Source organism: Cherax quadricarinatus, chromosome 35 (assembly GCF_038502225.1).
Source record: "Cherax quadricarinatus isolate ZL_2023a chromosome 35, ASM3850222v1, whole genome shotgun sequence".
Lineage (NCBI taxonomy): Eukaryota > Metazoa > Arthropoda > Malacostraca > Decapoda > Parastacidae > Cherax > Cherax quadricarinatus.
In genome coordinates this window covers 10,037,073-10,062,072 of record NC_091326.1, presented here as the reverse complement: position 1 = coordinate 10,062,072, position 25,000 = coordinate 10,037,073, and the positions used below count along the sequence as shown (strand labels likewise).

At 38.0% G+C, this 25,000-nt stretch overlaps 1 protein-coding gene across 1 annotated transcript in view; it reads left to right on the top strand.

Annotated features, from left to right (window-relative positions):
• The window catches only part of LOC128695040 (Guanylyl cyclase at 88E), a 532,612-nt gene that overhangs the window by 456,710 nt on the left and 50,902 nt on the right, over nt 1–25,000 (top strand). Inside the window, exons 3-14 of the mRNA XM_070091517.1 lie at nt 8,272–8,498; nt 9,691–9,817; nt 11,325–11,479; nt 13,192–13,400; nt 13,645–13,768; nt 15,000–15,144; nt 16,067–16,193; nt 17,365–17,569; nt 17,801–17,947; nt 20,953–21,085; nt 22,070–22,177; nt 24,062–24,181. Coding sequence (XP_069947618.1) covers nt 8,331–8,498; nt 9,691–9,817; nt 11,325–11,479; nt 13,192–13,400; nt 13,645–13,768; nt 15,000–15,144; nt 16,067–16,193; nt 17,365–17,569; nt 17,801–17,947; nt 20,953–21,085; nt 22,070–22,177; nt 24,062–24,181 — 1,768 coding nt within the window. The 5' untranslated portion in view covers nt 8,272–8,330. The remainder of the gene's footprint in view (nt 1–8,271; nt 8,499–9,690; nt 9,818–11,324; nt 11,480–13,191; nt 13,401–13,644; nt 13,769–14,999; nt 15,145–16,066; nt 16,194–17,364; nt 17,570–17,800; nt 17,948–20,952; nt 21,086–22,069; nt 22,178–24,061; nt 24,182–25,000) is intronic.

The window sequence follows — 25,000 nt, the reverse complement described above, 5'->3', positions numbered from 1 at the left end:
AGAGAAGGCATATCAACCAAGTTTTCATGGTAAGGGAGAACCAACATATTTTTAGTTGAATAAGGCTGGTTGTCCCTTTTTGGATTGTAAAAAAGTATTTCTAGCAACTTTAAAAGATTTATCAATTACGTTTCTTGGGTTTTCAAATCATTACCTATTTCATAAATTTTGGATATTTCATTGTTCCTTGATAATGTGAGTAGTCACGAAAGCGCTTGGAATTTCTCTATTCTTTCACAGTGGTTGTTTTGCATATATATATATATATATATATATATATATATATATATATATATATATATATATATATATATATATATATATATATATATATATATGTGTGTGTGTGTGTGTGTGTGTGTGTGTGTGTGTGTGTGTGTGTGTGTGTGTGTATGTGGTGCCGTATAGGTAAAACTTGCGATCTGGGCTGAAATAGCAACGCTCTTCTTGCCGAATACAGCAGTATTTGGCAGAGCGTAGTGTAACGTAGTGGTGGTTAATGTGTAGTGTAGTTTGGTGGTGGTAGATGTATAATGTACTGGTGTTAGATGTATAGTGTAGAGGTAGATGTGTAGAGCAGTGGTGGTGGTAGATGTACAGTGGTGTAAAATGTGTAATGTAGTTGTGGTAGGTTTATAGTGGTGGTAGATGTGTAGGTATAGGTGTGGACTCCTGCAAATCAATGTCCAACCCTGGATCTCCTGCTATGTTAACACTCGCTACTCCAGATCTTTGATGTATATATGATGCATAGTCTGTATATATGCACATCACGTTCAGATTTTCGCAGCCCAGGGGTGTAAATTCCTTAATTTTGATCAGTGACCTTTTTCACCACTGTACGACCCACTGTACCTTGCTTTTAAGGCATTACCAGGCACCGGCTCCAATGCTAGCACCTCCTCTCCAACTTCAACAGTACGGGGCACAGCCTTGTGATCAAATAGTCTCTTCATCTTGGTGTGGCTGTTGTGCAGGTTCTTAGATGCCAGGCACTTCATATGAGCCAAACGGTCTCTGAAAGTGAGAAAAGACTCCGAGGGGGAAGCATCACGATCACCATCTAGCCAGTGGTCCTTCAAAACAGTCAGTGGCCCCCTTACGTGGTGACCATTGATCAGTTCAAAAGGACTATAGCCTAATGATTCCTGAGTGCTGTCCCTCACGGCAGATAAAAGTAAGGGAATACCCTCATCCCAGTCCTTCTGGTACTGGGTACAATAAGCAGGTATCATAGTCTTGAGAGACTGGTGAAACCGCTCCACCAACCCTTGACTTTCTGGGTGATTGACTGTGGAGGTCGTCAGTTTAATGTTAAATTCTCCCAAGACTGTGCGAAAATGTTTAGATGTAAAATTTGACCCCTGATCTGTCTGAATTTCCTTAGGGTTCCCAACTTGAGTTAAAAATTTCACCAATGCTCTCAAAACCACACGTGTAGTAATTTTAGGTAACGGAATGGCCTCGAGAAACCTGGTAATAGAACGTATAATAGTGAGTAGTACTGGTTACCCATCTTAGTTTTGGGTAGTGGACCCACACAATCCACAACTAGTCTGCTAAAAAGTTCTTAAACTGCTGCGATTGGTTTAAGGGGGTCAGGCATAATTCCCTGATTAGGTTTTCCTACTCTTTGGCAAAAAGGACATGAGTCAGTATACTTACTGACTCCCATATCTGAGGCTAGTAAAAATGTTTGGAGACCTTGCCCATGTGTTTTTTAATATCTAAATGTCCTCCCATGGGAACATCATGGGCCAAACTTAGAACTTGACACCTAAATGACTTCGGCACAACCACTTGGTAAACTGCCTCTCTTGCATACTTCATCACATAGAGTCTTTCTCGTTAAAACATTGTCTGTGTAAACAAAAAAAACATTTAATTAGGTGGGAGGCTTTCTCCTCACTAACTGCCCATGATCGAATAACCTTCAGGGAGTCGTCACACCCCTGGGCCTTGATCAGCTGTTGTCGAGTAGGAGTCGCCACTCCTATGCCAGCTCCTAGACTCCCACTCAAAATGGGTCCCACCTGGGCAGGTTCATCACTACCTTGAGTCTCCTGCAGGCTAGACTCCAGGAATAGGTTTCCCAAACCCAAATCTTCTCCAGCATCATAAGAATCAAAGAGAGGCACAGAAGCTTTTCCCTTTGACATTCGCCTAGTTACAGCACACATTGGAAACGGCTCAGGCACAGTAGTCCTAGCTTTGTCCACCCAGACTTGTGATTCTTGGTCCCTCCAAACCAAAGGTTCCTAACCTCACTTCCGAGAAGACCCATCACATTACTACCTAACAACAGAAGGTCAACTCCTTTAAAAGGTATCTCATTTGTAATACCTACAGGCAGGTAACAAGACTGGTAAGCAGACTCTTCCCAGAGCCTATGAACTGGAGTCTTAATAGTAGATCCAATTATTCCTTTCAATAAAATATCATATCCAGTGTAAGTATCTTCTAACACATCCTTTCTCAGCAAGAAGAATGTGCTACAACCGTCCCTTAAAGACATAACATCTTCTACTCTACCTTCATGTTGATGTAAAGTCACTGTGGACTTACTTAAAAAGACCTTCATCCGAGGGTCTAAAAAGCTGGCTTACCTGGTCTACTCTGCGGTAAAACTTCAATACTGGCGACAGTGTGTGTAACTGGTGTACTAACCTGAGAAGCTTGTGCAGCAGATTGCTCACTAAACATCGTCCTGGTAATCTACTACCTGTAGCCTTTTTTTATTACAGTAACTACAAAAATTAGATGTAAAAGTCTCATGCCCATTTGGAGTAGGCTGGGTCCTCTGTCCCTGGGGAACTGGGCTTTTCCTACCTGTTCCCTGATGTCCTGCACCTGAAACTGACTTACCACTTCCCTGAGCGGGTAACTGACAAGTAGACTTAAATCCACCAGCCTACTAACCACCAGGATTCTAGTGATTAGTAGGCTGAAAACTCTTTGGATTATGAGGCTGGAAAAATTCTGACTTTAACCTGTGAAATTTCTTACTCCTCCTCCTACCTGGTGGAGAGAAAATATTATTAACATAATCTGGGAGATAACTGCATTCAACATTTGCTTGGCTAAAAACCTTTCACCCAACTCTAGAACATGGTTAAAATCATCAAAATCTTTTTTCTCAAGCTATGCCTTAAGGTCAGGAGGTACACTGTTCCAAACATCTTCTAGTAAACTTAAAGTAATTATATCTACATAATCACCTACAACATCGTTGGAGCGGAACCACTTCGTCAGCAGCGACATCTTCTCCTTTCCATACTCCACCAAGGATGGTCCTTCCTGAAACTTTAAACCTCTAAGTTTCTGCCTATACCTCTCTGATAATATCTGATAAGCCAGTAACACAACATCCTTCATCATCTCATAATCTAAAAAATTTATGTTCCTCTAGAGAACTAACAGCTTGTAACTCTGTAGATGAATGGTTCAGAGAACCGACATGTTGATAAATTAGACACATGTGCAACTCTTGGGTATCTTTATTGAGGAAACGTTTCGCCACACAGTGGCTTCATCAGTCCAAGTTCTTCAAGATTCTCCTTTGTATGGACTGATGAAGCCACTGTGTGGCGAAACGTTTCCTCAATAAAGATACCCAAGAGTTGCACATGTGTCTAATTTATCAGCTTGTAACTCCTTACCAATTAACTGTTTTTTGTTAATGTGGCCCAGTTACTGTCTGGCCACTTTTTGGATTTTGATATTCTTTCAAATAGAAAAAAAATATCAGGATCTTTTTCATCAAATTTTGGCACAAACTTAATTGCCTTACCCAAATTAAATATGTCTACTCTGTTACCTGTTACGTGTTCTGAAGCATCAAACTTTCTTTCTCTTTCCTTAGCCCTAAATGTTTCTAACTCTTTCTCTTCCCATATTTTAGTACGTTCTATCCTTCTCAGATCCTTTTTTTCCATAATTAGAGCTAGTTTTAATTTAAAAATTTTGCTTCATTACTGTTATTATCAGTGGTGTTTGATCCAGGATCCTCCCAGACTCCCGTCAACACTAGAACCTCTACTACTTGATCCAGGATCCTCCTAGACTCCTGTCCACACTAGAACCTCTACTGTTTGATCCAGGATCCTCCCAGACTCCTGTCAACACTAGAACCTCTACTGTTTGATCCAGGATCCTCCCAGACTCCTGTCAACACTAGAACCTCTACTACTTGATCCAGGATCCTCCCAGACTCCTGTCAACACTAGAACCTCTACTCCTTGATCCAGGATCCTCCCAGACTCCTGTCAACATTAGAACCTCTACTACTTGATCCAGGATCCTCCCAGACTCCTGTCAACACTAGAACCTCTACTCCTTGATCCAGGATCCTCCCAGACTCCTGTCAACACTAGAACCTCTACTACTTGATCCAGGATCCTCCCAGACTCCTGTCAACACTAGAACCTCTACTCCTTGATCCAGGATCCTCCCAGACTCCTGTCAACACTAGAACCTCTACTGTTTGATCCAGGATCCTCCCAGACTCCTGTCAACACTAGAACCTCTACTGTTTGATCCAGGATCCTCCCAGACTCCTGTCAACACTAGAACCTCTACTACTTGATCCAGGATCCTCCCAGACTCCTGTCAACACTAGAACCTCTACTACTTGATCCAGGATCCTCCCAGACTCCTGTCAACACTAGAACCTCTACTGTTTGATCCAGGATCCTCCCAGACTCCTGTCAACACTAGAACCTCTACTACTTGATCCAGGATCCTCCCAGACTCCTGTCAACACTAGAACCTCTACTACTTGATCCAGGATCCTCCCAGACTCCTGTCAACACTAGAACCTCTACTCCTTGATCCAGGATCCTCCCAGACTCCTGTCCACACTAGAACCTCTACTGTTTGATCCAGGATCCTCCCAGACTCCTGTCAACACTAGAACCTCTACTGTTTGATCCAGGATCCTCCCAGACTCCTGTCAACACTAGAACCTCTACTGTTTGATCCAGGATCCTCCCAGACTCCCGTCCACACTAGAACCTCTACTACTTACTGACATCTTAGAAATTAATATCACAAAACACTTACTTATTACAGTAGAAATTACTTACATAAAATAATAAATCACACAGCAAAGTACATAGGTAAATTAAATTATTATTATTCACAAAGAATTATTATTAAATAATTTCAAAATCATTAAATGTCAACACAAAAATCAGGCAGAAAAATAATTACATTAGTTACACTTTTTAATATAAAAATATTACTATTAATATTTTATAATAAATCTTTCCTTCAAATTTCTAGATTAACAAATTTGAACTATAATTCAAAATTTGATAATTTTCCTTCAGTCCTCCATGTAATGTACTTTTTATGTTACTTAAAAATAAACACTGGCGCCTAGGGGTAAACAGCCTGTCTAGGGCCATTTAAAATGACATAAATCAGCCTACCCAGGACCAAAATTGTACCTTCACACTACGTGTGGATAAAATATTATGTTTATTATAGGGAAGGACACAAAAACTCACCTATACCCTCCAGGTATACCCCCTGCTGTTTCTGTCACCTGACTGTTGTGGGTCGTATCCAGAAAAAAAAAACTGCAAGGAAAGTGTGATACAAACGTCAGGACTGCAAGAAGTCATACCCTAAGAAATGAAGGAAACTTCAGTACCTGCTGCAAGTGAGCAAGTGTTGGGTACAAGATTTCCCAAATTGTAGCATCTTCATTGATTGATAATTAAAAAGTGTCTCTGTCTCTAGGGTTCTTTAAGTTACTGAGTGATGCTAAATATATACTGCAAGTAAATTATCTAAATAAAACACTTCCGTTGTTACTCACTCCTGAGAGAGAGAGAGAGAGAGAGAGAGAGAGAGAGAGAGAGAGAGAGAGAGAGAGAGAGAGAGAGAATATTGCTAGTCATCGAGAGGGGATAGAAACAGAGTGAGCAGGTGGGTGGTCTGAAACAAGGCAGCTCACTGATCTCCAGCTGGGAGCATCCTGTTCCCACCCCCACACACTACCTATTTCCCCCATCCACCCACCCACCCTGACAATCCCCTTCCCTCCACACGCTGACTCAAACCTCCACACCATTACACTATCCTTTACACCCCCTCACTCAACCCTCTTCTCCACATTCTGACTCAAACTTCTACTCCAAAGCTTACTAATAACTGCCATAGATAATCTAACCATCTATCAGTTATATAAACGTATGAGAAACTATTACATTCCTTGCTTCGTGGAGAAGTTAGAAGAATGACTTATTCGTGTTCTATCCGCTCTGGGAGTGACTTGACCTGGAATGGAGAATATGACCCGAGGATGAAGGAGATTGGTTGGTGTGTTTACTAATTAAAACTGCACATAACCAGTACACTACCTAACAATATACTCTGAGAGATATACACCTCTCAGTGTATGTAGCTTGGTTGGAAAGTGTGGGGAGAGTTGGATTCTACATATTTTAGTTAAAAAATGAAGTATGTGAGAAAATACCTGTAACTAGTATTCTGAAACATCGAAATATTATTATTATTATTAAAGATTCGCCGATATTCTCCCGGCCCGGGCCTTTTCCAAGTGGTGGCCCGGCCTTGGCTCATTGTCTTGGGAGTGTCTGAGACCTAAGTCTCCCATGGGAGGAGGCACAAGTACACCCTCATCTTTGGGACCAATTGTCCCCAGGCCTAGCTTCTGGTAGGGAGAAGCTAGGCCTCTCTGGTCTACCATCCCCACCCCGGGACGGGGCTAATGAGAATGACAGTCTTGTGAGCTGCAAGCTCGGTCTCAGGCACCTACCCTACCCTAGAAAGGCTGGGCATGGTGTCGATCATCGAAATATGCAATAATAATATTGATGTTATGGTTACTGAGGACCTATAACGGTACAAGTGGTAGGATAAACTGACTTGTTTACCACCGTGGCACCTGACATGTTGAAGGTGATATGTCTGAAACACAGCCATAAGTTCACCTTCCTAGTGGTTATAATCATAACCATAGTTTTTACAGCGGTGGACCGGTAAGCCAGAGGAAGGCTTCGGTCAGATAACCAAAAGCTACAGCTACGGGTCCTGTTTCCTGACAAACTTGACCTAACCTAAGCTAACGCTGCCGTGTATGGTTGTCTATACACCATGAATTTGGTTGCCGTATGTGTGTGTTATTACGACTACATGTGACTTTTACACCACCTAAAATAGTTATTTAAGAAAATTTTCAGTGTATAACCTATAGGTGTATATAAATCTGAGTGAGAGGTGTATGTGTGTCTCAGAAAAATATACGCCAAGAGTTTAGTCACTATTTCAGCGATTAAAATATATTTGATTGGTATTATCAAATTTCTCCAGTGAACGATACTAATGACCTCTAGTGTGGAAACACTAAAGCTCAAGCAGCCATAATAATAATAATAATAATAATAATAATAATAATAATAATAATAATAATAATAATAATAATAATTATTATTATTATTATTATTATTATTATTATTATTATTATTATTATTATTATTATTATTATTATTTTATTATTATTATTATTATTATTATTATTATTATTATTATTATTATTATTATTATTATTATTATTATTATTATTATTTTATTATTATAAATACTATATTAAACTCAATGAGCTACAGCACAAACGAGCCAACACGTAAACAAAAAAACATGAAATAAAAATGAATATTCATTTAATTGCTACTTTATTGTCTCCATGAAGGTTCCTTTGAACCAGTGACCAGCGCTTTTTACACTTGTGTGTGTGCAGTGAGTTTGATTAAAAATGAACTAGTTCGTGCTGAAATAGATCCTGAATGCTACGCTATCATTGCTGAATTTGCTGTAACCTTGCCTAAAATGCTAGTTTTGCTTCCCTCAAAAAAGGTGTCAGGTAATGTCTCGTCTCCTTTTACCCAGGTCTTCATTTATAGCCTCTTTCACACTCATATAATCCCTCCACTCCTCTACCCCTTAACAAAAGCACCGACTTTGTTGATGCACGATTTCCATCACCATACATAAAAGAATAAATACCTCTCAGCAGTTCACCCTACAACACAACAGTGCCTCCAGCATCCAGGATATTTCATCTTAACTATCTTCTATCTAGAGATCTCTTTTTTTTTTTAAATGAGGTACAAACCCAGCTATGGTAAGCCAGCTGATACTTAACTGTTTATCATTTGACTATGATCCGTGTCAGGAAATACTCCCCCGTTACCTGACAAATAAAATACGCTCGTATAGCATACCCATTTCCTCCTTCAACAGGCTGTGTCCCTGTTGCTGCTGCCAGGGCTGCTACTGTTGCTGCCGCCGCCGCGGCTGCCATGTACGGCCTACTGCTGGAGAACCTGAGCGAGTACATCAAGACCGAGTATGGAGAGGACAAGTGGGAGGAGATTCGACACGAGGCCAACATCCAGCAGCCGGTCTTCAGTACACATAAAGTCTACAACGAAGGTCTCATCCCACGCCTCGCTGCCGCTGCTACCGGGGTCAGTCACCGTCCTTTTTGTGTCCCTATTAGTCTCTCGGTCTGACAGTAGTCCCACTGTCTGCCTTGGGAAATATATGTGCTATTTTAATCATTAATTCGCGTTTCTCTCTTCTATAACTACTGTGTTTTTTTTTTTATAATACGGTACGGCATCTCTGTCATCTTCCCTCCTGTTTCATGTGGTCAATAGCTGGAGGAAGAACGTATAGAGAGCGTCTTCTGCTTGACTATCTTTGTCGCAGTCATCTACCGTAGATAACAGATGATAGTCCCTAATTACAGTAGATGTAGATTATCCTTATCAGCGGAGAGCTCCCTATCTCTCTCTCTCTCTCTCTCTCTCTCTCTCTCTCTCTATATATATATATATATATATATATATATATATATATATAAAAATATATATATATATATATATATATATATATATATATATATATATATATATATATATATATATATATACATATATATATATATATATATAATATATATATATATATATATATATATATATATATATATATATATATATATATATATATATACACACACACACACACACACACACACACACACACACACACACACACACACACACACACACACACACACACACACACACACACACACACACACACACACACACACACACACGCCATCATATTATTTCTGTCTTGTATCTTGCTCGCCCATCTCATCTGCGCTGTGGCATTATTTAGGGTTTCAAAACTCCTGCTGTGTCAAGAGCTTCGTAGCCTTCCTGCCTCTCACACCTGTATTTATGTATTTACCTCATCCTAATATAAATATATTTTATATTTCATCCATTACCTTCTCATTCCCTGCTGCACTAACTCTCCCGCACCTCTTCTGGGCCGACCAGCCTCCCCTTCATATTATCACGCCATTCATGTCCCTCTTCCGTTTCATTCATTCCACATATCAATCTACATCCTCTCCCTTTCCCATCCACTACACATTTTCTCTCATTCTTTTTCTTGATTCCCCTCTCCTTTCTCATCACTCATTGTTTGATAACCGTATTCACACTTTCCTCATTCCCTTTCTCTCACCCACATTATCTTCCCAACACTTTTCTTCCATCTCATCCCATTCCATACCTCTCCCCACATCTGATGCCTCACAGCCTTCCAGCCTGCTTGAGTGAGCCTTCCTGACTGCTACAGGTTCTGGGAGTGACCAAGGAGCAGATCATGTTCGGGATGGGTGAGTTCTTCGTGGAGTTCGTGGGACAGTACGGCTATGATCGGGTCCTCTCTGTCCTGGGAAGACACGTACGGGACTTCCTCAACGGTGAGACCATCTTCACTGCACTTTTCTCCCTAGGTGTATACTTAGGAAATGTTTCGCCCGAAATTTTCTACTTGCTAGTGGCTTTCTTTGTGCTTAGCAATATTTAATTACTTGTAAACTACATTTTATGGGCAAAACGTTTCTTAAATTAAAATGTCCTAAGTGTTGCATAAGTGTTTTTATATCATAATTTGTTGGTATTGAGATACTAGTCAGTGGTGTGTTGTTCGTCAGGAAACCGGACCGTGCCTCCAGACACCGGTATTGGTCAAATAAAATCATAATTTGATCAAGACCCATGTCAGGGGACGTTCAATGCTTAACCATCAACTAGCCTATGAGAGCCTAGACTTCCCCTTCATTTAAAAACAAAGGGTGACAACATGGTAAGAATCCCAAGGTGTTTCAGATACATGTAGAAGTTTGTCACTAAACCAGGTACGGGTTTAGTGACTAGTCAGTAAGTTGTAAAACTCTAGGCTAGTGAGTGGTTAGTCTGCAGTCGTGTTACTGCGATTTTGCGAGTCTTATCACTAAAACACACGCTTGTTTTTCCCCTCAGTCGGACATGTTATGCCTCCTGCAGAATAAACGTAATTTCTTGAGATCTAGTAACAGAGGGGTGGTTATGAAGACAACAGTGTGGTGAGAAATCCACTAATGAGGGGTGGTTATGGCCATTATCAAGTAGCAAGAAAATCTAGTAGAGTAGTGGTAATAAAGACCATATTATAGCGAGAAAGAAATAATTATTACTTTGTCCAGGTCTTTGTTTATTCTTCTAATGTTCGTATAACTGATAACAATTATAGTAGTAGTAGTTACACTGGTAATAGTATACTATTACCACTACTTCTATTACCAACATTATTTTTGTCGGGATAGTAAAAATATTTTTAATACCATCAATTTACATTATCAAACTGTCTTTCATTGTTTATTTTTATATTAAAAAATGTATGCTATTATCAATATTTTAATCTTTAAGTCTTCCTCATTTTCGTGTGACAGAGGCGGAAGTAGCTAATGTTGAGTTCCAGTTAAAACCTTATTTTAAGAGCTGAAGAGCTTTCTTGTGTTATCATTAATTTATCTCGTAATTAGGTGGAATTAGGTGGATGGGATACGTCCTGTCTTGGATTACAAAGGGCGGAGGCTCTTTCTCTCCTCACTTGATTCCTCCCTCTACTATCCCCCTCTCAAACTTTCTCCATTCATATAATCCTTCCTTACTCACTAGCTCCTTTAGTATTTCCGTCCCTCAATCCCTCCATTTTCTCCTGTATCTCTCCCTTCATCTTTTCTTTTTCTTAATTCCTCTCTTCCTCATTCCGAGACTCCAATAAATTTTTCTTCTCATAGCCGGAAACTTAATATCCTCATTCCAAGACACGATATTTTGTCGTGGGGATAATTTGTTGAATTACATTACTGCTTGCTTCCGTCCCACCCACACATCACCACCATCCTCCATGACCATCACCAGAAAGTGTTCCTCGTCTAACAGGTCTGGACAACCTCCACGAGTACCTGAAATTCTCATACCCTCGCATGAAGCCTCCGTCATTCTTCTGCGAGAGTGAGTCCAGCACGGGGATGCTCCTCCATTACCGCTCCAAGAGACGAGGATATGCCCACTACACCATGGGTCAGATCACGCAGGTAACACCAACAGTCGACAACGCACAGCCAACCTCTGGATGGCTCTAAGGACCTGTCCTATATTAATCAAAACGCCTAGACACAGTCTTTTTTATTTAATTCACCTTATACACACTTATGTCCTGCTCTTTTTTTTATTAATAACACTTTATACACACTCTAAACCTGCCATATTATACACAAAAGACTTTGTATACATTAGTGGGGCCACAAAATTTAATACACATTTAGGTCTTCCTTCGCTAGGCTGTCCCATATTATATGTTGAAATGTAAGTATATATATAAAAAATGGACAGATAGGACAATACTGCGAAAATTAAAAACGTTCTTTGTCAAAATGTTATTGCTTTTTTATTTCAAATTCAGAGTAACTCACATTTGAAATGAATATAATAATAAACCTCAACAGCAAAATCAATCATTATTACAGGACACATTAATATGAACTATAAAACTTAGTTTCATGTTTATCTGATATAATAACGAGTCTCTCAATAATAGTCAATATCCATTACTGCACAGCGCTACATCAGTAGGTAACGTAGACTTTCTGGTGCCTCCTGACAAGCCTCGTGTATTGTTTATTTCTGGATAACATCTTCCGTCAGAGTGGAGTTGTACACGTCAGGTAAAACCCAGAGCCAACATTATATTTTACGTCTCACGTTCGGTTATATGTCATTCAGTGTTATTGAAGTTAACCAGATAACTTCACTCACTAAAGGGAAAAAACATATACATCTAAATATGAAAAAATTAAACACAAATGCAGTATAATGAGATCCTTTGTTTACTACGAAACGTAGTCAATAAAGGAATTGCATTGTACTATATTTGTTTTTTGTTTTTCATCGTGTAGGTATTTTATACCTTTTATCTCCACCTTTTGATCAGTCGATTTTTGTTAAGCAGAGGCGCTTATTTTGCGATGGAACAAGGGCAGCCTTGTAGATGAATGGTTCAGAGAAGCAACAAGTTGATAAATTAGACACATGTGCAACACTTGGATATCTTTATTGAGGAAACGTTTCGCCACACAGTGGCTTCATCAGTCCATACAAAGGAGAATGGTGAAGAACAGGTGTTTGAGGTAGCTTATATACCGTAGGTAGGAGAGATGTAGCAGTCATAGGTGGTGTCACATTTGTCCAATGTAGAAGTAGGTCGTGCCCAAGGGTTAGGCAAGTGAAGAATTCCCTGTATTAAGATGCTGTATTTTTTCAAGATTGATGGACTGACCACATCGACTCAAGGCTGAGTGACTGATTATCTCAAACTCCTCCTGTTCTTCCCCATTCTCCTTTGTATGGACTGATGAAGCCACTGTGTGGCGAAACGTTTCCTCAATAAAGATACCCAAGTGTTGCACATGTGTCTAATTTATCAAGGGCAGCCTGGTGGCGTGGTAAATTTTCAACATTAAACTCTTACATATAGACATAGACTAATACACTCCCAGAACACGTTAAATACACTCTAGGTCTGATATTTTTTAACTCTATGTAGGCATTACTTAAAACACCTTGTATACACTCTTTTACTGCTTTCTTAATCAAAACACCCTACATAAAGTTTCAGTATGTCTTATGTTACTCCAAACAATTTTAGAATATAATGGTGACATCAGTCAACAACAGCCCAGATTGAATATTGATAAATGCTGCACTTGATCCCACCTTTGCTCTATAACCCGCCTTTGTCCTCCGGTAGGTAGCGAAACACTTCTACAACACCGAAATGGAGGTGAAGCTGGTGAGGGAGGAGTTTATTTTTGATACCTCTTACGTGACCTTCGAGTTGACCTTCGACAACCAGGCCTTCACCAATCAGATGGCCCTCACCCTCATTCGCGACGAGCAGATGCTTCCCCTGAGAGGGAACCTGCTCTTCGAGATCTTTCCTTTCTGTATACTTTTCGGGTAAGTTTACAGGATGCCAGCTAACCTGTCATCATTTTAACACCGTCTCTTCGTATTTTCGAATTTAACTACTTCTTTCTGTAACTGGTTCTAAGAAATTTATCCTGTATTTTTGTCACGTATTTTTATTAACGTGTAATTGACTATCTTATTTACAGTGTTTCCTCTTTTCAAAGGTACGTTTTCTGCTTGCAAGCTTTCTTCACGTTTCAGATTTCTTAGTGTAACCTTTGGATACCCGCAGGAACACGATGGTGGTGCGACAAATGGGCAACAGCATGATGCAGATAATGCCGGAAGTGCTGGGAAAGAAGCTCACTGATTGCTTCGACCTTATCAGACCTCACGTCGAATTCGATTTTAAGAGCGTAAGTAGTGATTCCTGTAATGCCTTCCTCAGGCACCAAGTATAACTTGAATTACACGTTACTCTAGATATCCAGACTTTAATTTTTATCTACATATGATTGTTTATATATGATACATTGTAAATATGCATATATATGATGTATTGTAAACATACAAAGAAATCGATTGTAAATTCTGTAGCACTTACTTATCTTTGCCAGAAAATCACGGCTGTTTTGGTTTCCCAAAGTGATGTATGGTAACAATGGTTATTTAAACAGCCATTTCACCTCACAAACATATATATGGTTCCCTGTTATACTTATATAAGTATAAGAAGAAATATTAGCAATGATAAAACCAATGAAAACTATGAAGCGAGAAGATAAGAGGAAGCCGAAATGCAAGATATATCTCTTTAAATATATCGTGTGGTCACTTAGATTCCTTAAACTCCCGGAACAGCTTCTTAACCTTCCCTTGGGCGGTGTAGTTCATCCCTTTTCCTCAGAGATCCATCATACTTACTTTTTAAATCCGTGTGTGGTGTCAGCTTTTGCCACTTAATTTTCCGCTTTTTAATTTTTATTTGTTCTTGCTTTGTTGAAATGACCTATGCAGCCGTGTTTCTCCCCTTATCTAATCAACCACGTCACCCACTTACACAATGTCTTTTTTCCTACGTAAATACCCGCGTCTCTCCCGTGTACCTAAACACTACGTCTCTTCCCTTAAACAATCATGTTTTTCGTTACCTCAACACTCAAGTCATTGTCCATACATAAACACAGATCTGCTTGTCCAACCCATACAATGTAATACATACCTCCCTTGACAGTGAAGAGCTGGGATGCTGATGAACACTGATCTAAAATATGGTCGGATAATGAATTAAGCTCATAATTTTGGTATAATATAACCTGTCGTCATATTTTTTTATATGAAACGCTAACTCCGCATAGATTATTCAGAGCAGTACCAGTGGAGGCTCCGTCTTCCGTCCACTACAGTGAAAGACAGAAGATGACCACCACAAACTATAAGACAGAATCTCGTGGCTGGAATAATTCACAACCAACACAGAAAATGCAAACTGACACTAGACGATGTTTCATTCCGCCCTCGCAACGAAACATCGCTAATTTTCGTTTTCAATTTGTGGGTTAGATATACATGGTCAACATTCTCACTAGATTAAACAAAAGTATTGCCATACGATGAACTAAAATCGATTACGTCGCACCTGCACAGATCCTGCTACGCACCAACAACGTCTTCGAGATGGCGACGACAGCTGCGGCATTCCAGAACAGACAAAGGATAAACGGGGATGTACATGGAGGTACTCTAGCCATAGACGAGGACGAAGTAGCGGACAAATCCTTCGGAATTAAAGGTATACAGTTTTCTATTAAATAAATCAATAAACTGAACATTTTTTTACTCCTCTCACATGTGCCTTGATAACGATACAGGAAGCCGAAATATCGTCTGATTTCTGCTTGTATGTTGTTGCCTAGGGGTCGAGTTTGGTGATGATTTAAGCAAAATAATCTACCTACAATTCTGTATCCACTGATAAGAAAGAACGAATTATTTACTTTTCAGAGTCATGACTGTCATGTCATGTTATAAATTTAAATACTTGTGTAAATTTTAATTAGGTGTGCTAGGTACCCTTTGTTTACTTGATCAAAAGTCTCTCGAGTCTCCAGCTGACTTAGGTGAGTTAGATAGGATTTGACGTGCTGCTGGAGCGTGAGCAAGGTAGCATTTGTGAAGGATTCAGGGAAACCAGCTAGCCTGCCATGACTCCTCGAGATAGCAAGTACAGTACCTGGACTCTGAAGGAGTACGTGAACTCTGTAGTTCGGATGGCCATCTGAGCTGTGATCTCAGCATGTTTCTGGCAGGAGTGATTGAATGAGTGACGATCAAAGTGTTTTCTCGTTTTCAGGTCACCTTACTTAGGTGGGAGACGGTCAGTATGTTAAAAGAAATATATATACATACGTGCAAAACAACCAGAGGGGGAGCTGAATGATAGCTCTAGACCTTTCGTGTTGCAACCATCAGGAGCTTGCAGTGTTACAAAAATGAGTGCGAAGTCCAAGTAGTGTCGTTCAAGGGGATTATTCTAGTTCGAATGAGCTAGAATAGTTCCCCTGAACAAACGATCCTAGTTCGATTATTATAATAAAAAAGAAGCGCTAAACCACAAGGGCTATACAGCGCTGTGATCCTAGTTACAGTTATTCCATATTCATATGTATTTATCTCATATTCTTTCACACATATTGTGGTGCTTCTCTCCACAGGTCAGATGATGTACATGGAGGAGTGGAAGTTGATCCTTTTCCTGGGTACACCTGTCATGAAGGACCTCAACTCCCTCATCTACGCCGGCCTTTTCATCAACGATCTTTCCATGCACGACTTCTCCAGGTGAGGGCGATCTCCAATCTGTACTTTATGTACTGTTTTTGTTTACAACTGTGGCGTCTTGTTCTGGCAGACATTAAGTTGCAGGAAAACACTGTTACTGCCAGAGCGCTTCCTCCAGGGTTTGATCTTATTATTTATAATTGACAGGTTCAGTCGTGGGGGAAACTTTCTCTTTTCATTCACTTGTCGGATTATGCCTGCTACCAGTGATCTATTCTCGTAGTGGATGACGCGAAGAAATCATCTCCATTTTCTAGTATTTTTTTTCTGATTTTGTTTGCCTTCATCAGGTCTTTTTGTTGTATCCTAACAACCATTGAGGGGTCTCTGTAATGTTTCCAGTCTTAAATCTTATTTTTTTTTTGGCTCTGAAGGCTATTTTATATCTCGTCTTTAGGCTTATTTTAAGTACAAACACTTTTAAATTGGTATACTTTAATTTTGGTCTAAAAGTCTGTGATTTTTTTTCTTACCAGTTCCCCCAAAATACATCAAAACGCTGCATCAAGTTTAGCTAGAATCTCATAGGAGCCTCTAGATATTTCATCAACATAGTCTTCCTGTGATAACCTCTCATGAATGATGGATTACAGGTGTCTCTCCATCTGACACATTTAACGGTTTAACATCTACATTCTTCATATTGCACATAATCGATATAGTTTTTCTATTTCCAATACATATTTAGATTTCCCTTATTTTCAGTATATATCTGGATTTTTCCATTTTCAGATTATATCACTTAGAGAATTTACAGTATATACTATCATTCCTTTATAACTTCACATTTATTATTTATTTTTGCATAGGGTTTTCCTTAATTTTCCTGCATTCTTCCTGGAAGATTAATTACATAAATTATAAACACTATTGAGGCAAGCACCGACCCTTGAAGGATCTCTCTTGTACAAGAAGGTACAAGTGGTGTTACGAATTTTTTTCGATACGGTCCATGGCTCTGACAGAGGGAACAATCCTGCCATCATGAAAAGGTAGTTACCGACAGGGTAATGATAAGACTATACTTGCCGATTAGTAACTACATGGATTGTGGTCACGGTGACAAATACTGTCGATAGAGCTCACGCTTAACAAGCTATTCAAACACACATGTAGATATAAAAATATACTGAGTTCTCTCTCTCTTTATCTTTTCCATGCCTTCTTCCAGGGACATGATCCTGGCGGGGACACAGCAGTCTGTGGAGCTCAACCTGGCGCTAGAACAAGAACAACAGAAGAGTAAGAAGTTAGAGGAATCCATGAAGAAATTAGATGACGAAATGAGACGTACGGACGAACTCCTGTACCAAATGATCCCCAAACAGGTGGCGCAGCGGCTAAGAAAGGGGGAGAACCCAGTCGATACCTGCGAGGTAAATTTCCTTTTCATTTAAACACTTGTTATTAAGGTATTTCCCACGAGCGCACATACTTGTTTAATGGTGTTTGTCACCTGTGATAGACCACTGTAACCACAATTGCAATCAGGTGATGCAGGAAACAATGATCGAAATAACATTCTCAAAGTAAATATTCTCCAGACTGAGTGCTTTAAGCTCAAAGAATTACAGTGCCAAAAACGTGACGTCTTGGTCTCTCCTCAGACGTTCGAGAGCGTGACGATCCTGTTCTCAGACGTGGTGACCTTCACGGAAATATGCAGTCGTATCACACCCATGGAGGTGGTGTCTATGCTCAATGCTATGTACTCCATCTTCGACAAACTCACCGAGAAGCACAATGTTTACAAGGTGAGCCTCTGATAGCGTGGAATATTAATTACTTGTATCAACCTCATTAGATACATACCAGTAATTTATAACAAAGATAATTATTCTCTACCAAGTGTTACTGAGGCATGTAGAAATTTTGAGACACCTTAGGTCGCCAAGAGAATGTACCCCTTCGATACCCACTAATATCATACCCCCACAAGTTACTCTGGACCTATATTAACTTCAAATTTAATAAACACCACCAGTAATTCTGGTAATAATATTTACATAAATTATGTGGACTGTATGTTAAATTGTCATAAATAAGAAATACATATACATTTTTATGTATCATATAAAAAAAAGTATTGATGTTACCAACACTCACCAATTTTGTCTGGAGATTATTTGGTGTAAATAGGTCAGCCACAACCCTGCCTAGATGTGAGGAAACTACTGGCCAGAATGTTAACATGTAGAGACGGTACTTATCTGGGTACCGGTGGTTCCTTATTATTCCTTTTCACATCTAATTTCGAAGTCCTGCCCAGTTGTTGGTTTCTCACATTCTGCAGGACAGTAACTCCAAGTATTATTGCTCCTATTTGAGAGGTTTCAACTACATTTAACCTCCAGAGCTACGAAATAATCCCTCCGATATCACTAACGTCTCGTCCTTCCCAGTTCTAACATGGCGTTCCTTCACCAAGCAACGCTACCCAGTCGCTGGTTCCCTTTTATATTTCCAAATTTATTTTTACCAACAGCAATGTATTTCATTAAATTAATTTACATGCAAAAACACACTATATTTCGGAAAATATACACTATTTTCCACAGACAATATGTCTGAAGATCTGCAAGATTTACAAAGGGCATCTTTAAGGCCTAAGAGGCTTATGTTGAAAGAGTATTAAGTTCATAACATCTCTATGTTGCACTTTTAAAGTGGCTTCCCAGGTATACTGGATATCATAGGCAATTTTTTTTTCGAGAATTCCTTATGTCACTCTGTACTTTAACGTTATTTTAAATATCGTTTGCATATTCTTCACACATTCAAAGGAGGATTTCAAAACATGTATTTTCGGGGCAGGAAATTTGTGGGTTACATCCAGTGTGGTAAACAATCTGCTATACGATACTTAACATGTTCAATGTTACAATAATTAGCGAATACAAGTTAAAACATTTATCAATTCGATTATCACTATGATTTTCCTGGAACGTCGTACAATAACAGATTATTGTATATTTACAAAAGCAACATGTGACTTGTTTATATAGTAAAAATAAAGGCAAAAATAAACCACATTAAACAATATAGAAATAACGTGATTATTTTTTTCCGATTCTCCTGGCTAACCCAGACTCATTCATATGTTGATCTACCTTATACGTTTTAAGGTATATTTTTTTATCATTTATGCTAATGTAAAAATTAATAATTTTGTACCAAAAGAACCTTAGAAAACTTACCTAACCTTATTATAATAAGCGCAATTTAATTTAGCCTAATCCAACTAAATATATGTTAGATAAGTTTACAATAATTTAATAATAAACAAACACAATGAAATATATTTTTTTCATTAGGTTCAGAATGATTTTTGCGAAATTATTGCATACACAAATTTCCACTTGTCTTATTCAGCAAGAAGATCGTTGCTATGTAAGTCAAAATCGCAAGTTTTACCTGTTCGGCACGACATATATATATATATATATATATATATATATATATATATATATATATATATATATATATATATATATATATATATATATATATATATATATATATATATATATATATATATATATATATATATATATATATATATATATATATATATATATATATATATATATATATATATCAATTTCTGGTGTCTAAGAACTCATGATCAATTTTTTCATTGGAAATAAACAGCACTTTTGGACCCCGTATATAATTATTATTATAATAATAAAAAAGAAGCGCTAAACCTACAAGGGTTATACAGTGCAGACCTCGTATATAATAGCCACACATTTTAGTACAATTTAAAACATTAGAACCCGCCACTTACCACCACTAACACACTACAATATGCCGTTTAATCTCCTTCGTAAACGCCTCTTACCACTTCATACAACCACCCTACAGTCTTCATAGCCACAACTACGCTTATCATCACTTGCAAACTATCACACCTGTAAGAGAGTTATCATCTATCTTAGATTCCTTAACCACTCCTATGTTCCACCCTATGTGAAAAACCTTTTCTCTTATCTCTGAGAGAAATGTCTTCCAATAAAGACTGCTTTATCTTTCTATCGTCATATTTTATCTTATTCCCTCATCATGCCACTTCATTATTACCCTTAGAATTTTCACCATTAACCCCGTCCCGCATACACATCACTAGTAACCTCCATCTCTTTTATAAATGTTGTTATCCTCACCCCTCATCAGCTTCACAACTAACCTCCCCTCTCCCCCACATGTTACATTAACCATGCATCCCCCACTTAGCTTTATCATTAATCCTAATTCATTAACAAGGGTCATCATTAATCCCTACGTAGAAGCCGCCTTTAACTCCCAAGGGCGGAGGTGTAGGTACTGTGACTGTCGCTCTGAGAGAATGTACGATCTAGTCTTCTCCAGTGCTTGCACTAGACGACCCATATAGGTTTAGAGTTCAACATAAAATACATTTCGTCTGACGTGTGTGTGTGTGTGTTTGTGTGTGTACTAACCTAATTGTGGTTGCAGGGGTCGATTCATAGCTCCTGGCCCCGCCTCTTCACTGATGTGTGTGAGTATATGTGGGTGTTAGGACAAAGACACAAGTTGCAGAACTTTCTCTCATTGAAAACTTGTTCTGCAACTTGTCTGTCTCTTCATACCTAGTTGACAAAGACAAAAGAAACAGCTGAAGTTATTATAAGAGAGAGTTTGGCTGAAGGAGAGCTCCATCACACTGCCTCTCCTGTTAACTTGCTAGTAGGCAATACAACGTTTTATGCAATGTTTGTGTGTGTACCTTCCGCAGGTGGAGACGATAGGTGACGCTTACATGGTAGTGGCTGGCGCCCCTGAGAGGCAAGCCAACCATGGTGAGCTGGTGTGTAACATGGCACTAGACATGGTGGAAGCCATCACCGAACTCACAGACCCATCCACGGGTGAGTCTGTACGTTTCATGTCTGTTGTATTTATACCTACGTTGAGTATTTATTTGTAGTCACACGAGTAACTTATTTTTCAAGGAAGAGTAACTTCACTTGCTTTGGTCAATCAATGATAAATTCTGTCGAAACATTATTAAGGATCTAAGTAATTTCAGCTATGTTAAAAATTTCACTTGTGAATAGTTCATGTGGCCTTCATAACATCTCAGTAGCCTTGATATACGATATTTTACTGATAGCTAACCCTAGCTGTTTATCTTAACACCTTACTGTAGACAACTGTTAACAAAACACTCGTTAAGAATAAAGTTGTGTTACCACACTGTGTTGCTGTGTAGAGCTTTACACACAGTAACGGTGTCCATATAAACGCTTGTTTTTCATCATAAATGTTAACTGCACAAGACCTTAACTAGAGCAACTGAATATAACAGCAATAAGATGGTGAATAAGACTAATGTGTAAAATCTGTGTATCTTTATTAATATATATATATATATATATATATATATATATATATATATATATATATATATATATATATATATATATATATATATATATATATATATATATATATATATATATATATATATATATATATATATATATATATATATATATATATATATATAAATATATATATATATATATATATATATATATATATATATATATATATATATATATATATATATATATATATATATATATATATATATATATATATATATATATATATATATATATATATATATATATATATATATATATATATATATATATATATATATATATATATATATATACTTTTGTATTCTATACTACAAATACAGTCCTTAGAGGCGCTCATTTAAATATCAATTCATCTATAACACTTTAATAACCGTAGTATTTTTCGTCTCCCCTCCCTGTAAACTCTGGCGTGGTGTTACGGGCGTACCACGGGCGTGTCTTGGATGTACCACGGGCGTGCAGGGAACCACCTTCGTATACGAGTGGGCGTACATACAGGCATGGTGGTGGCGGGTGTGGTCGGTCTAAAGATGCCTCGTTACTGCCTCTTCGGTGACGCTGTCAACACAGGTAAGGCAATTATCCAGATTTTTCTTCCGTGCAAAATTTTAATCGGAATCATGATTATCTGCATCCTAAGTTATACGGTCAAACTGTTATTTTCGACACTGCTTATCCGGTTTGGTTAGTTTACTGGGTTTTAAGCCTATCGACTGACTGCACGAGAGTCGCCTGTGCAACATCTGCCTAAGGATATTTTAGTATCTAATATAAGGATTATATTGTCCCCCTTTCCAGGTACATATTCATGACTGCTTCTAGTGTATACACATCAGGATATATTCCTCAGAATATATATAAAGTATTATTCAGTTACTTGTAGAAACTGAGTTATGTAAATCTAGACTCTCACTGAACTTTTTTTGCATTCTCATTCATTTCGACTTTTGAGTAACCACACTCAGTATCACATTATGTAAGAAATAATTTTTTTTTAATTTCATTATCCAAGTCCCAGATAATCCGAAAATCCAAACATACATCCCCTGGAATTAGTACCATAAAAGGATTATCCCAGGTTCTTCAGTTGTGCTTCTCAGTTCCATTGGTCATTCATTCATTACTGTTAATATCACTACTGTGTACATTATCAACCTGACAGTTCGCTGCTTTCCATTATTTTCCTGTATGTTCTAATACTTATTCTCTCGCCGCTACTTCAAACTTCTTGTAATCGGAATTCTTTCAGTTATTCATATTTATGCCTATGCATTAATTTATTTTACTTTAGAATTCTTGTATGTCTCCAGATCTCAACACATCAGCTGATAATAGATGTAAATTCTATTCTATATTGTCTATTATTCAAGCTAATCCAAACTGCGACCTGTCTGGATATAATTAGGAACTCTGTCTGAACTGTTTACTGTCTGTATGTCTGAGAACCTGTGTCATCCAGACTCTGAGTTCTCTGGACTTATCTGAGAACCTGTGTCAGTATCTGTCTGAGAACCTGCGTCATCCAGACTCTGAGTTCTCTGGACTTATCTGAAAACCTGCGTCATCCAGACTCTGAGTTCTCTGGACTTATCTGAGAACCTGTGTCATCCAGACTGAGCTCTCTGGACTAATCTAAGAACCTGTGTTATGCTGACTCTGAGGTTTCTGGACTTATCTGAGAACCTCTATTATCCGAATTGTCTGGAGTTACCTGAATTATCACTTGGCCATTTTTACTACACATTTTGGGGCAAAGAAGCGAAGCGCAACATTAGATTAGTCTATCGTATTTTTTTTATTAATTCCATTATATGCTCAGCGTGCCATTATCCCAAGTGCTTTATAATGGCGATATCCTTCTTCATAAACTCACTTAAAAGTGTTTCCAGCAGTAGTATGGGAAATGTTCTGCATTTTTTGGGGGACAGAAATCCGACTGAATCAGTCGCAGTGGTTAGCCATCCAGCACAAGAAACTTTATACCAAAATCATAAATCACATTATTTACAATTTATTTATTTTGTAAAACTTGTTGATTGTAAAACAATAAGTCATTGTAGTATTTATTTTTGTTAAGTAACCTTATTAACCATATATATTTAACCTTAATGGTCACATGCGAGTATACGACGCTAATGACCAAATATGCTGCCTAATTCACCATATGTGTAACTCTCACCATATATGTAACATGTGTAACGTTAGAGGTGGTAAAGAGAGATAAATGGAGTTGTATGGAATCCTTTATTGACAACGTTTCGCTTCAGATAGTTCATGTGTGCTAACCACTGGCCTGTGAGTTTAAGCACACTGGCTGGAGAGTTTTAAGACTCGCCTGCCACACAGGTTCGAGTCCCACCCGTTCTGTGATTTTGGGGACCCTATAGATACTCAAACAACCAGCAAGGAATAATGTGAATGTGACCTTCCACTAATCCCTTGTGACCTGCACAGCGTCGCGGATGGAGTCGACGAGCGAGGCGATGAAGGTACACATTTCCCAGGCCACCAGAGACATCATCTCCGTCAGGTACCAGGTGGAGGAACGCGCAGAGGTCGCTGTTAAGGGAAAAGGTCAGTTATATATATATATATATATATATATATATATATATATATATATATATATATATATATATATATATATATATATAATTGGGATAAATCTGATAACCTCCCATCCCATATAAATATAATAATAATAATAATAATAATAATAATAATAATAATAATAATAATAATTTGTACTTTCTGATTATTCTTGAGCTTTACTCTTCATGATTTCGATTTTTGAAACATTTATGAATATAAAAATAATAATTACTATTATTATTTTGATTATTATATATAAGAATGGGGAAGTGCTTAAAATGATTCACACTCTACCTGGGAAATTCGAGGAAATCAGGTTTGATCCAGGGAAGTGGAAGGCAGTTCCAATTCCTGGAATCGAGAGCACTTCGCCAGTTTCAAGGGTGACAAGACTTTAGTTTGTTACTATTTGATACTAATGACCAGTGTCATAACACTGTTATCATCATATAATAACAATCACCAGTGTTATCATTATGTAATAACAATCACTAGTGTTATCATCATGTAATAATAATGATCAGTGTCAAAACATTGTTATCATGTAATAATAATCACCAGTGTTATCATCATGTGATAATAATCAGTGTCATAACATTGTTATCATCATGTAATAATAATCACTAGTGACATAACATGTTATCATGATATATTAATCACAGTTGTCATATACTGTTATTACCATGTTATACTTATCATTAGTGTCGAAGTTCACACTGGACAAATTTATGTTTGTTATAAATATGTGAAAAATCAACAGGGGCTTACAACACTATATACACAATAAATGTCACTACTCTC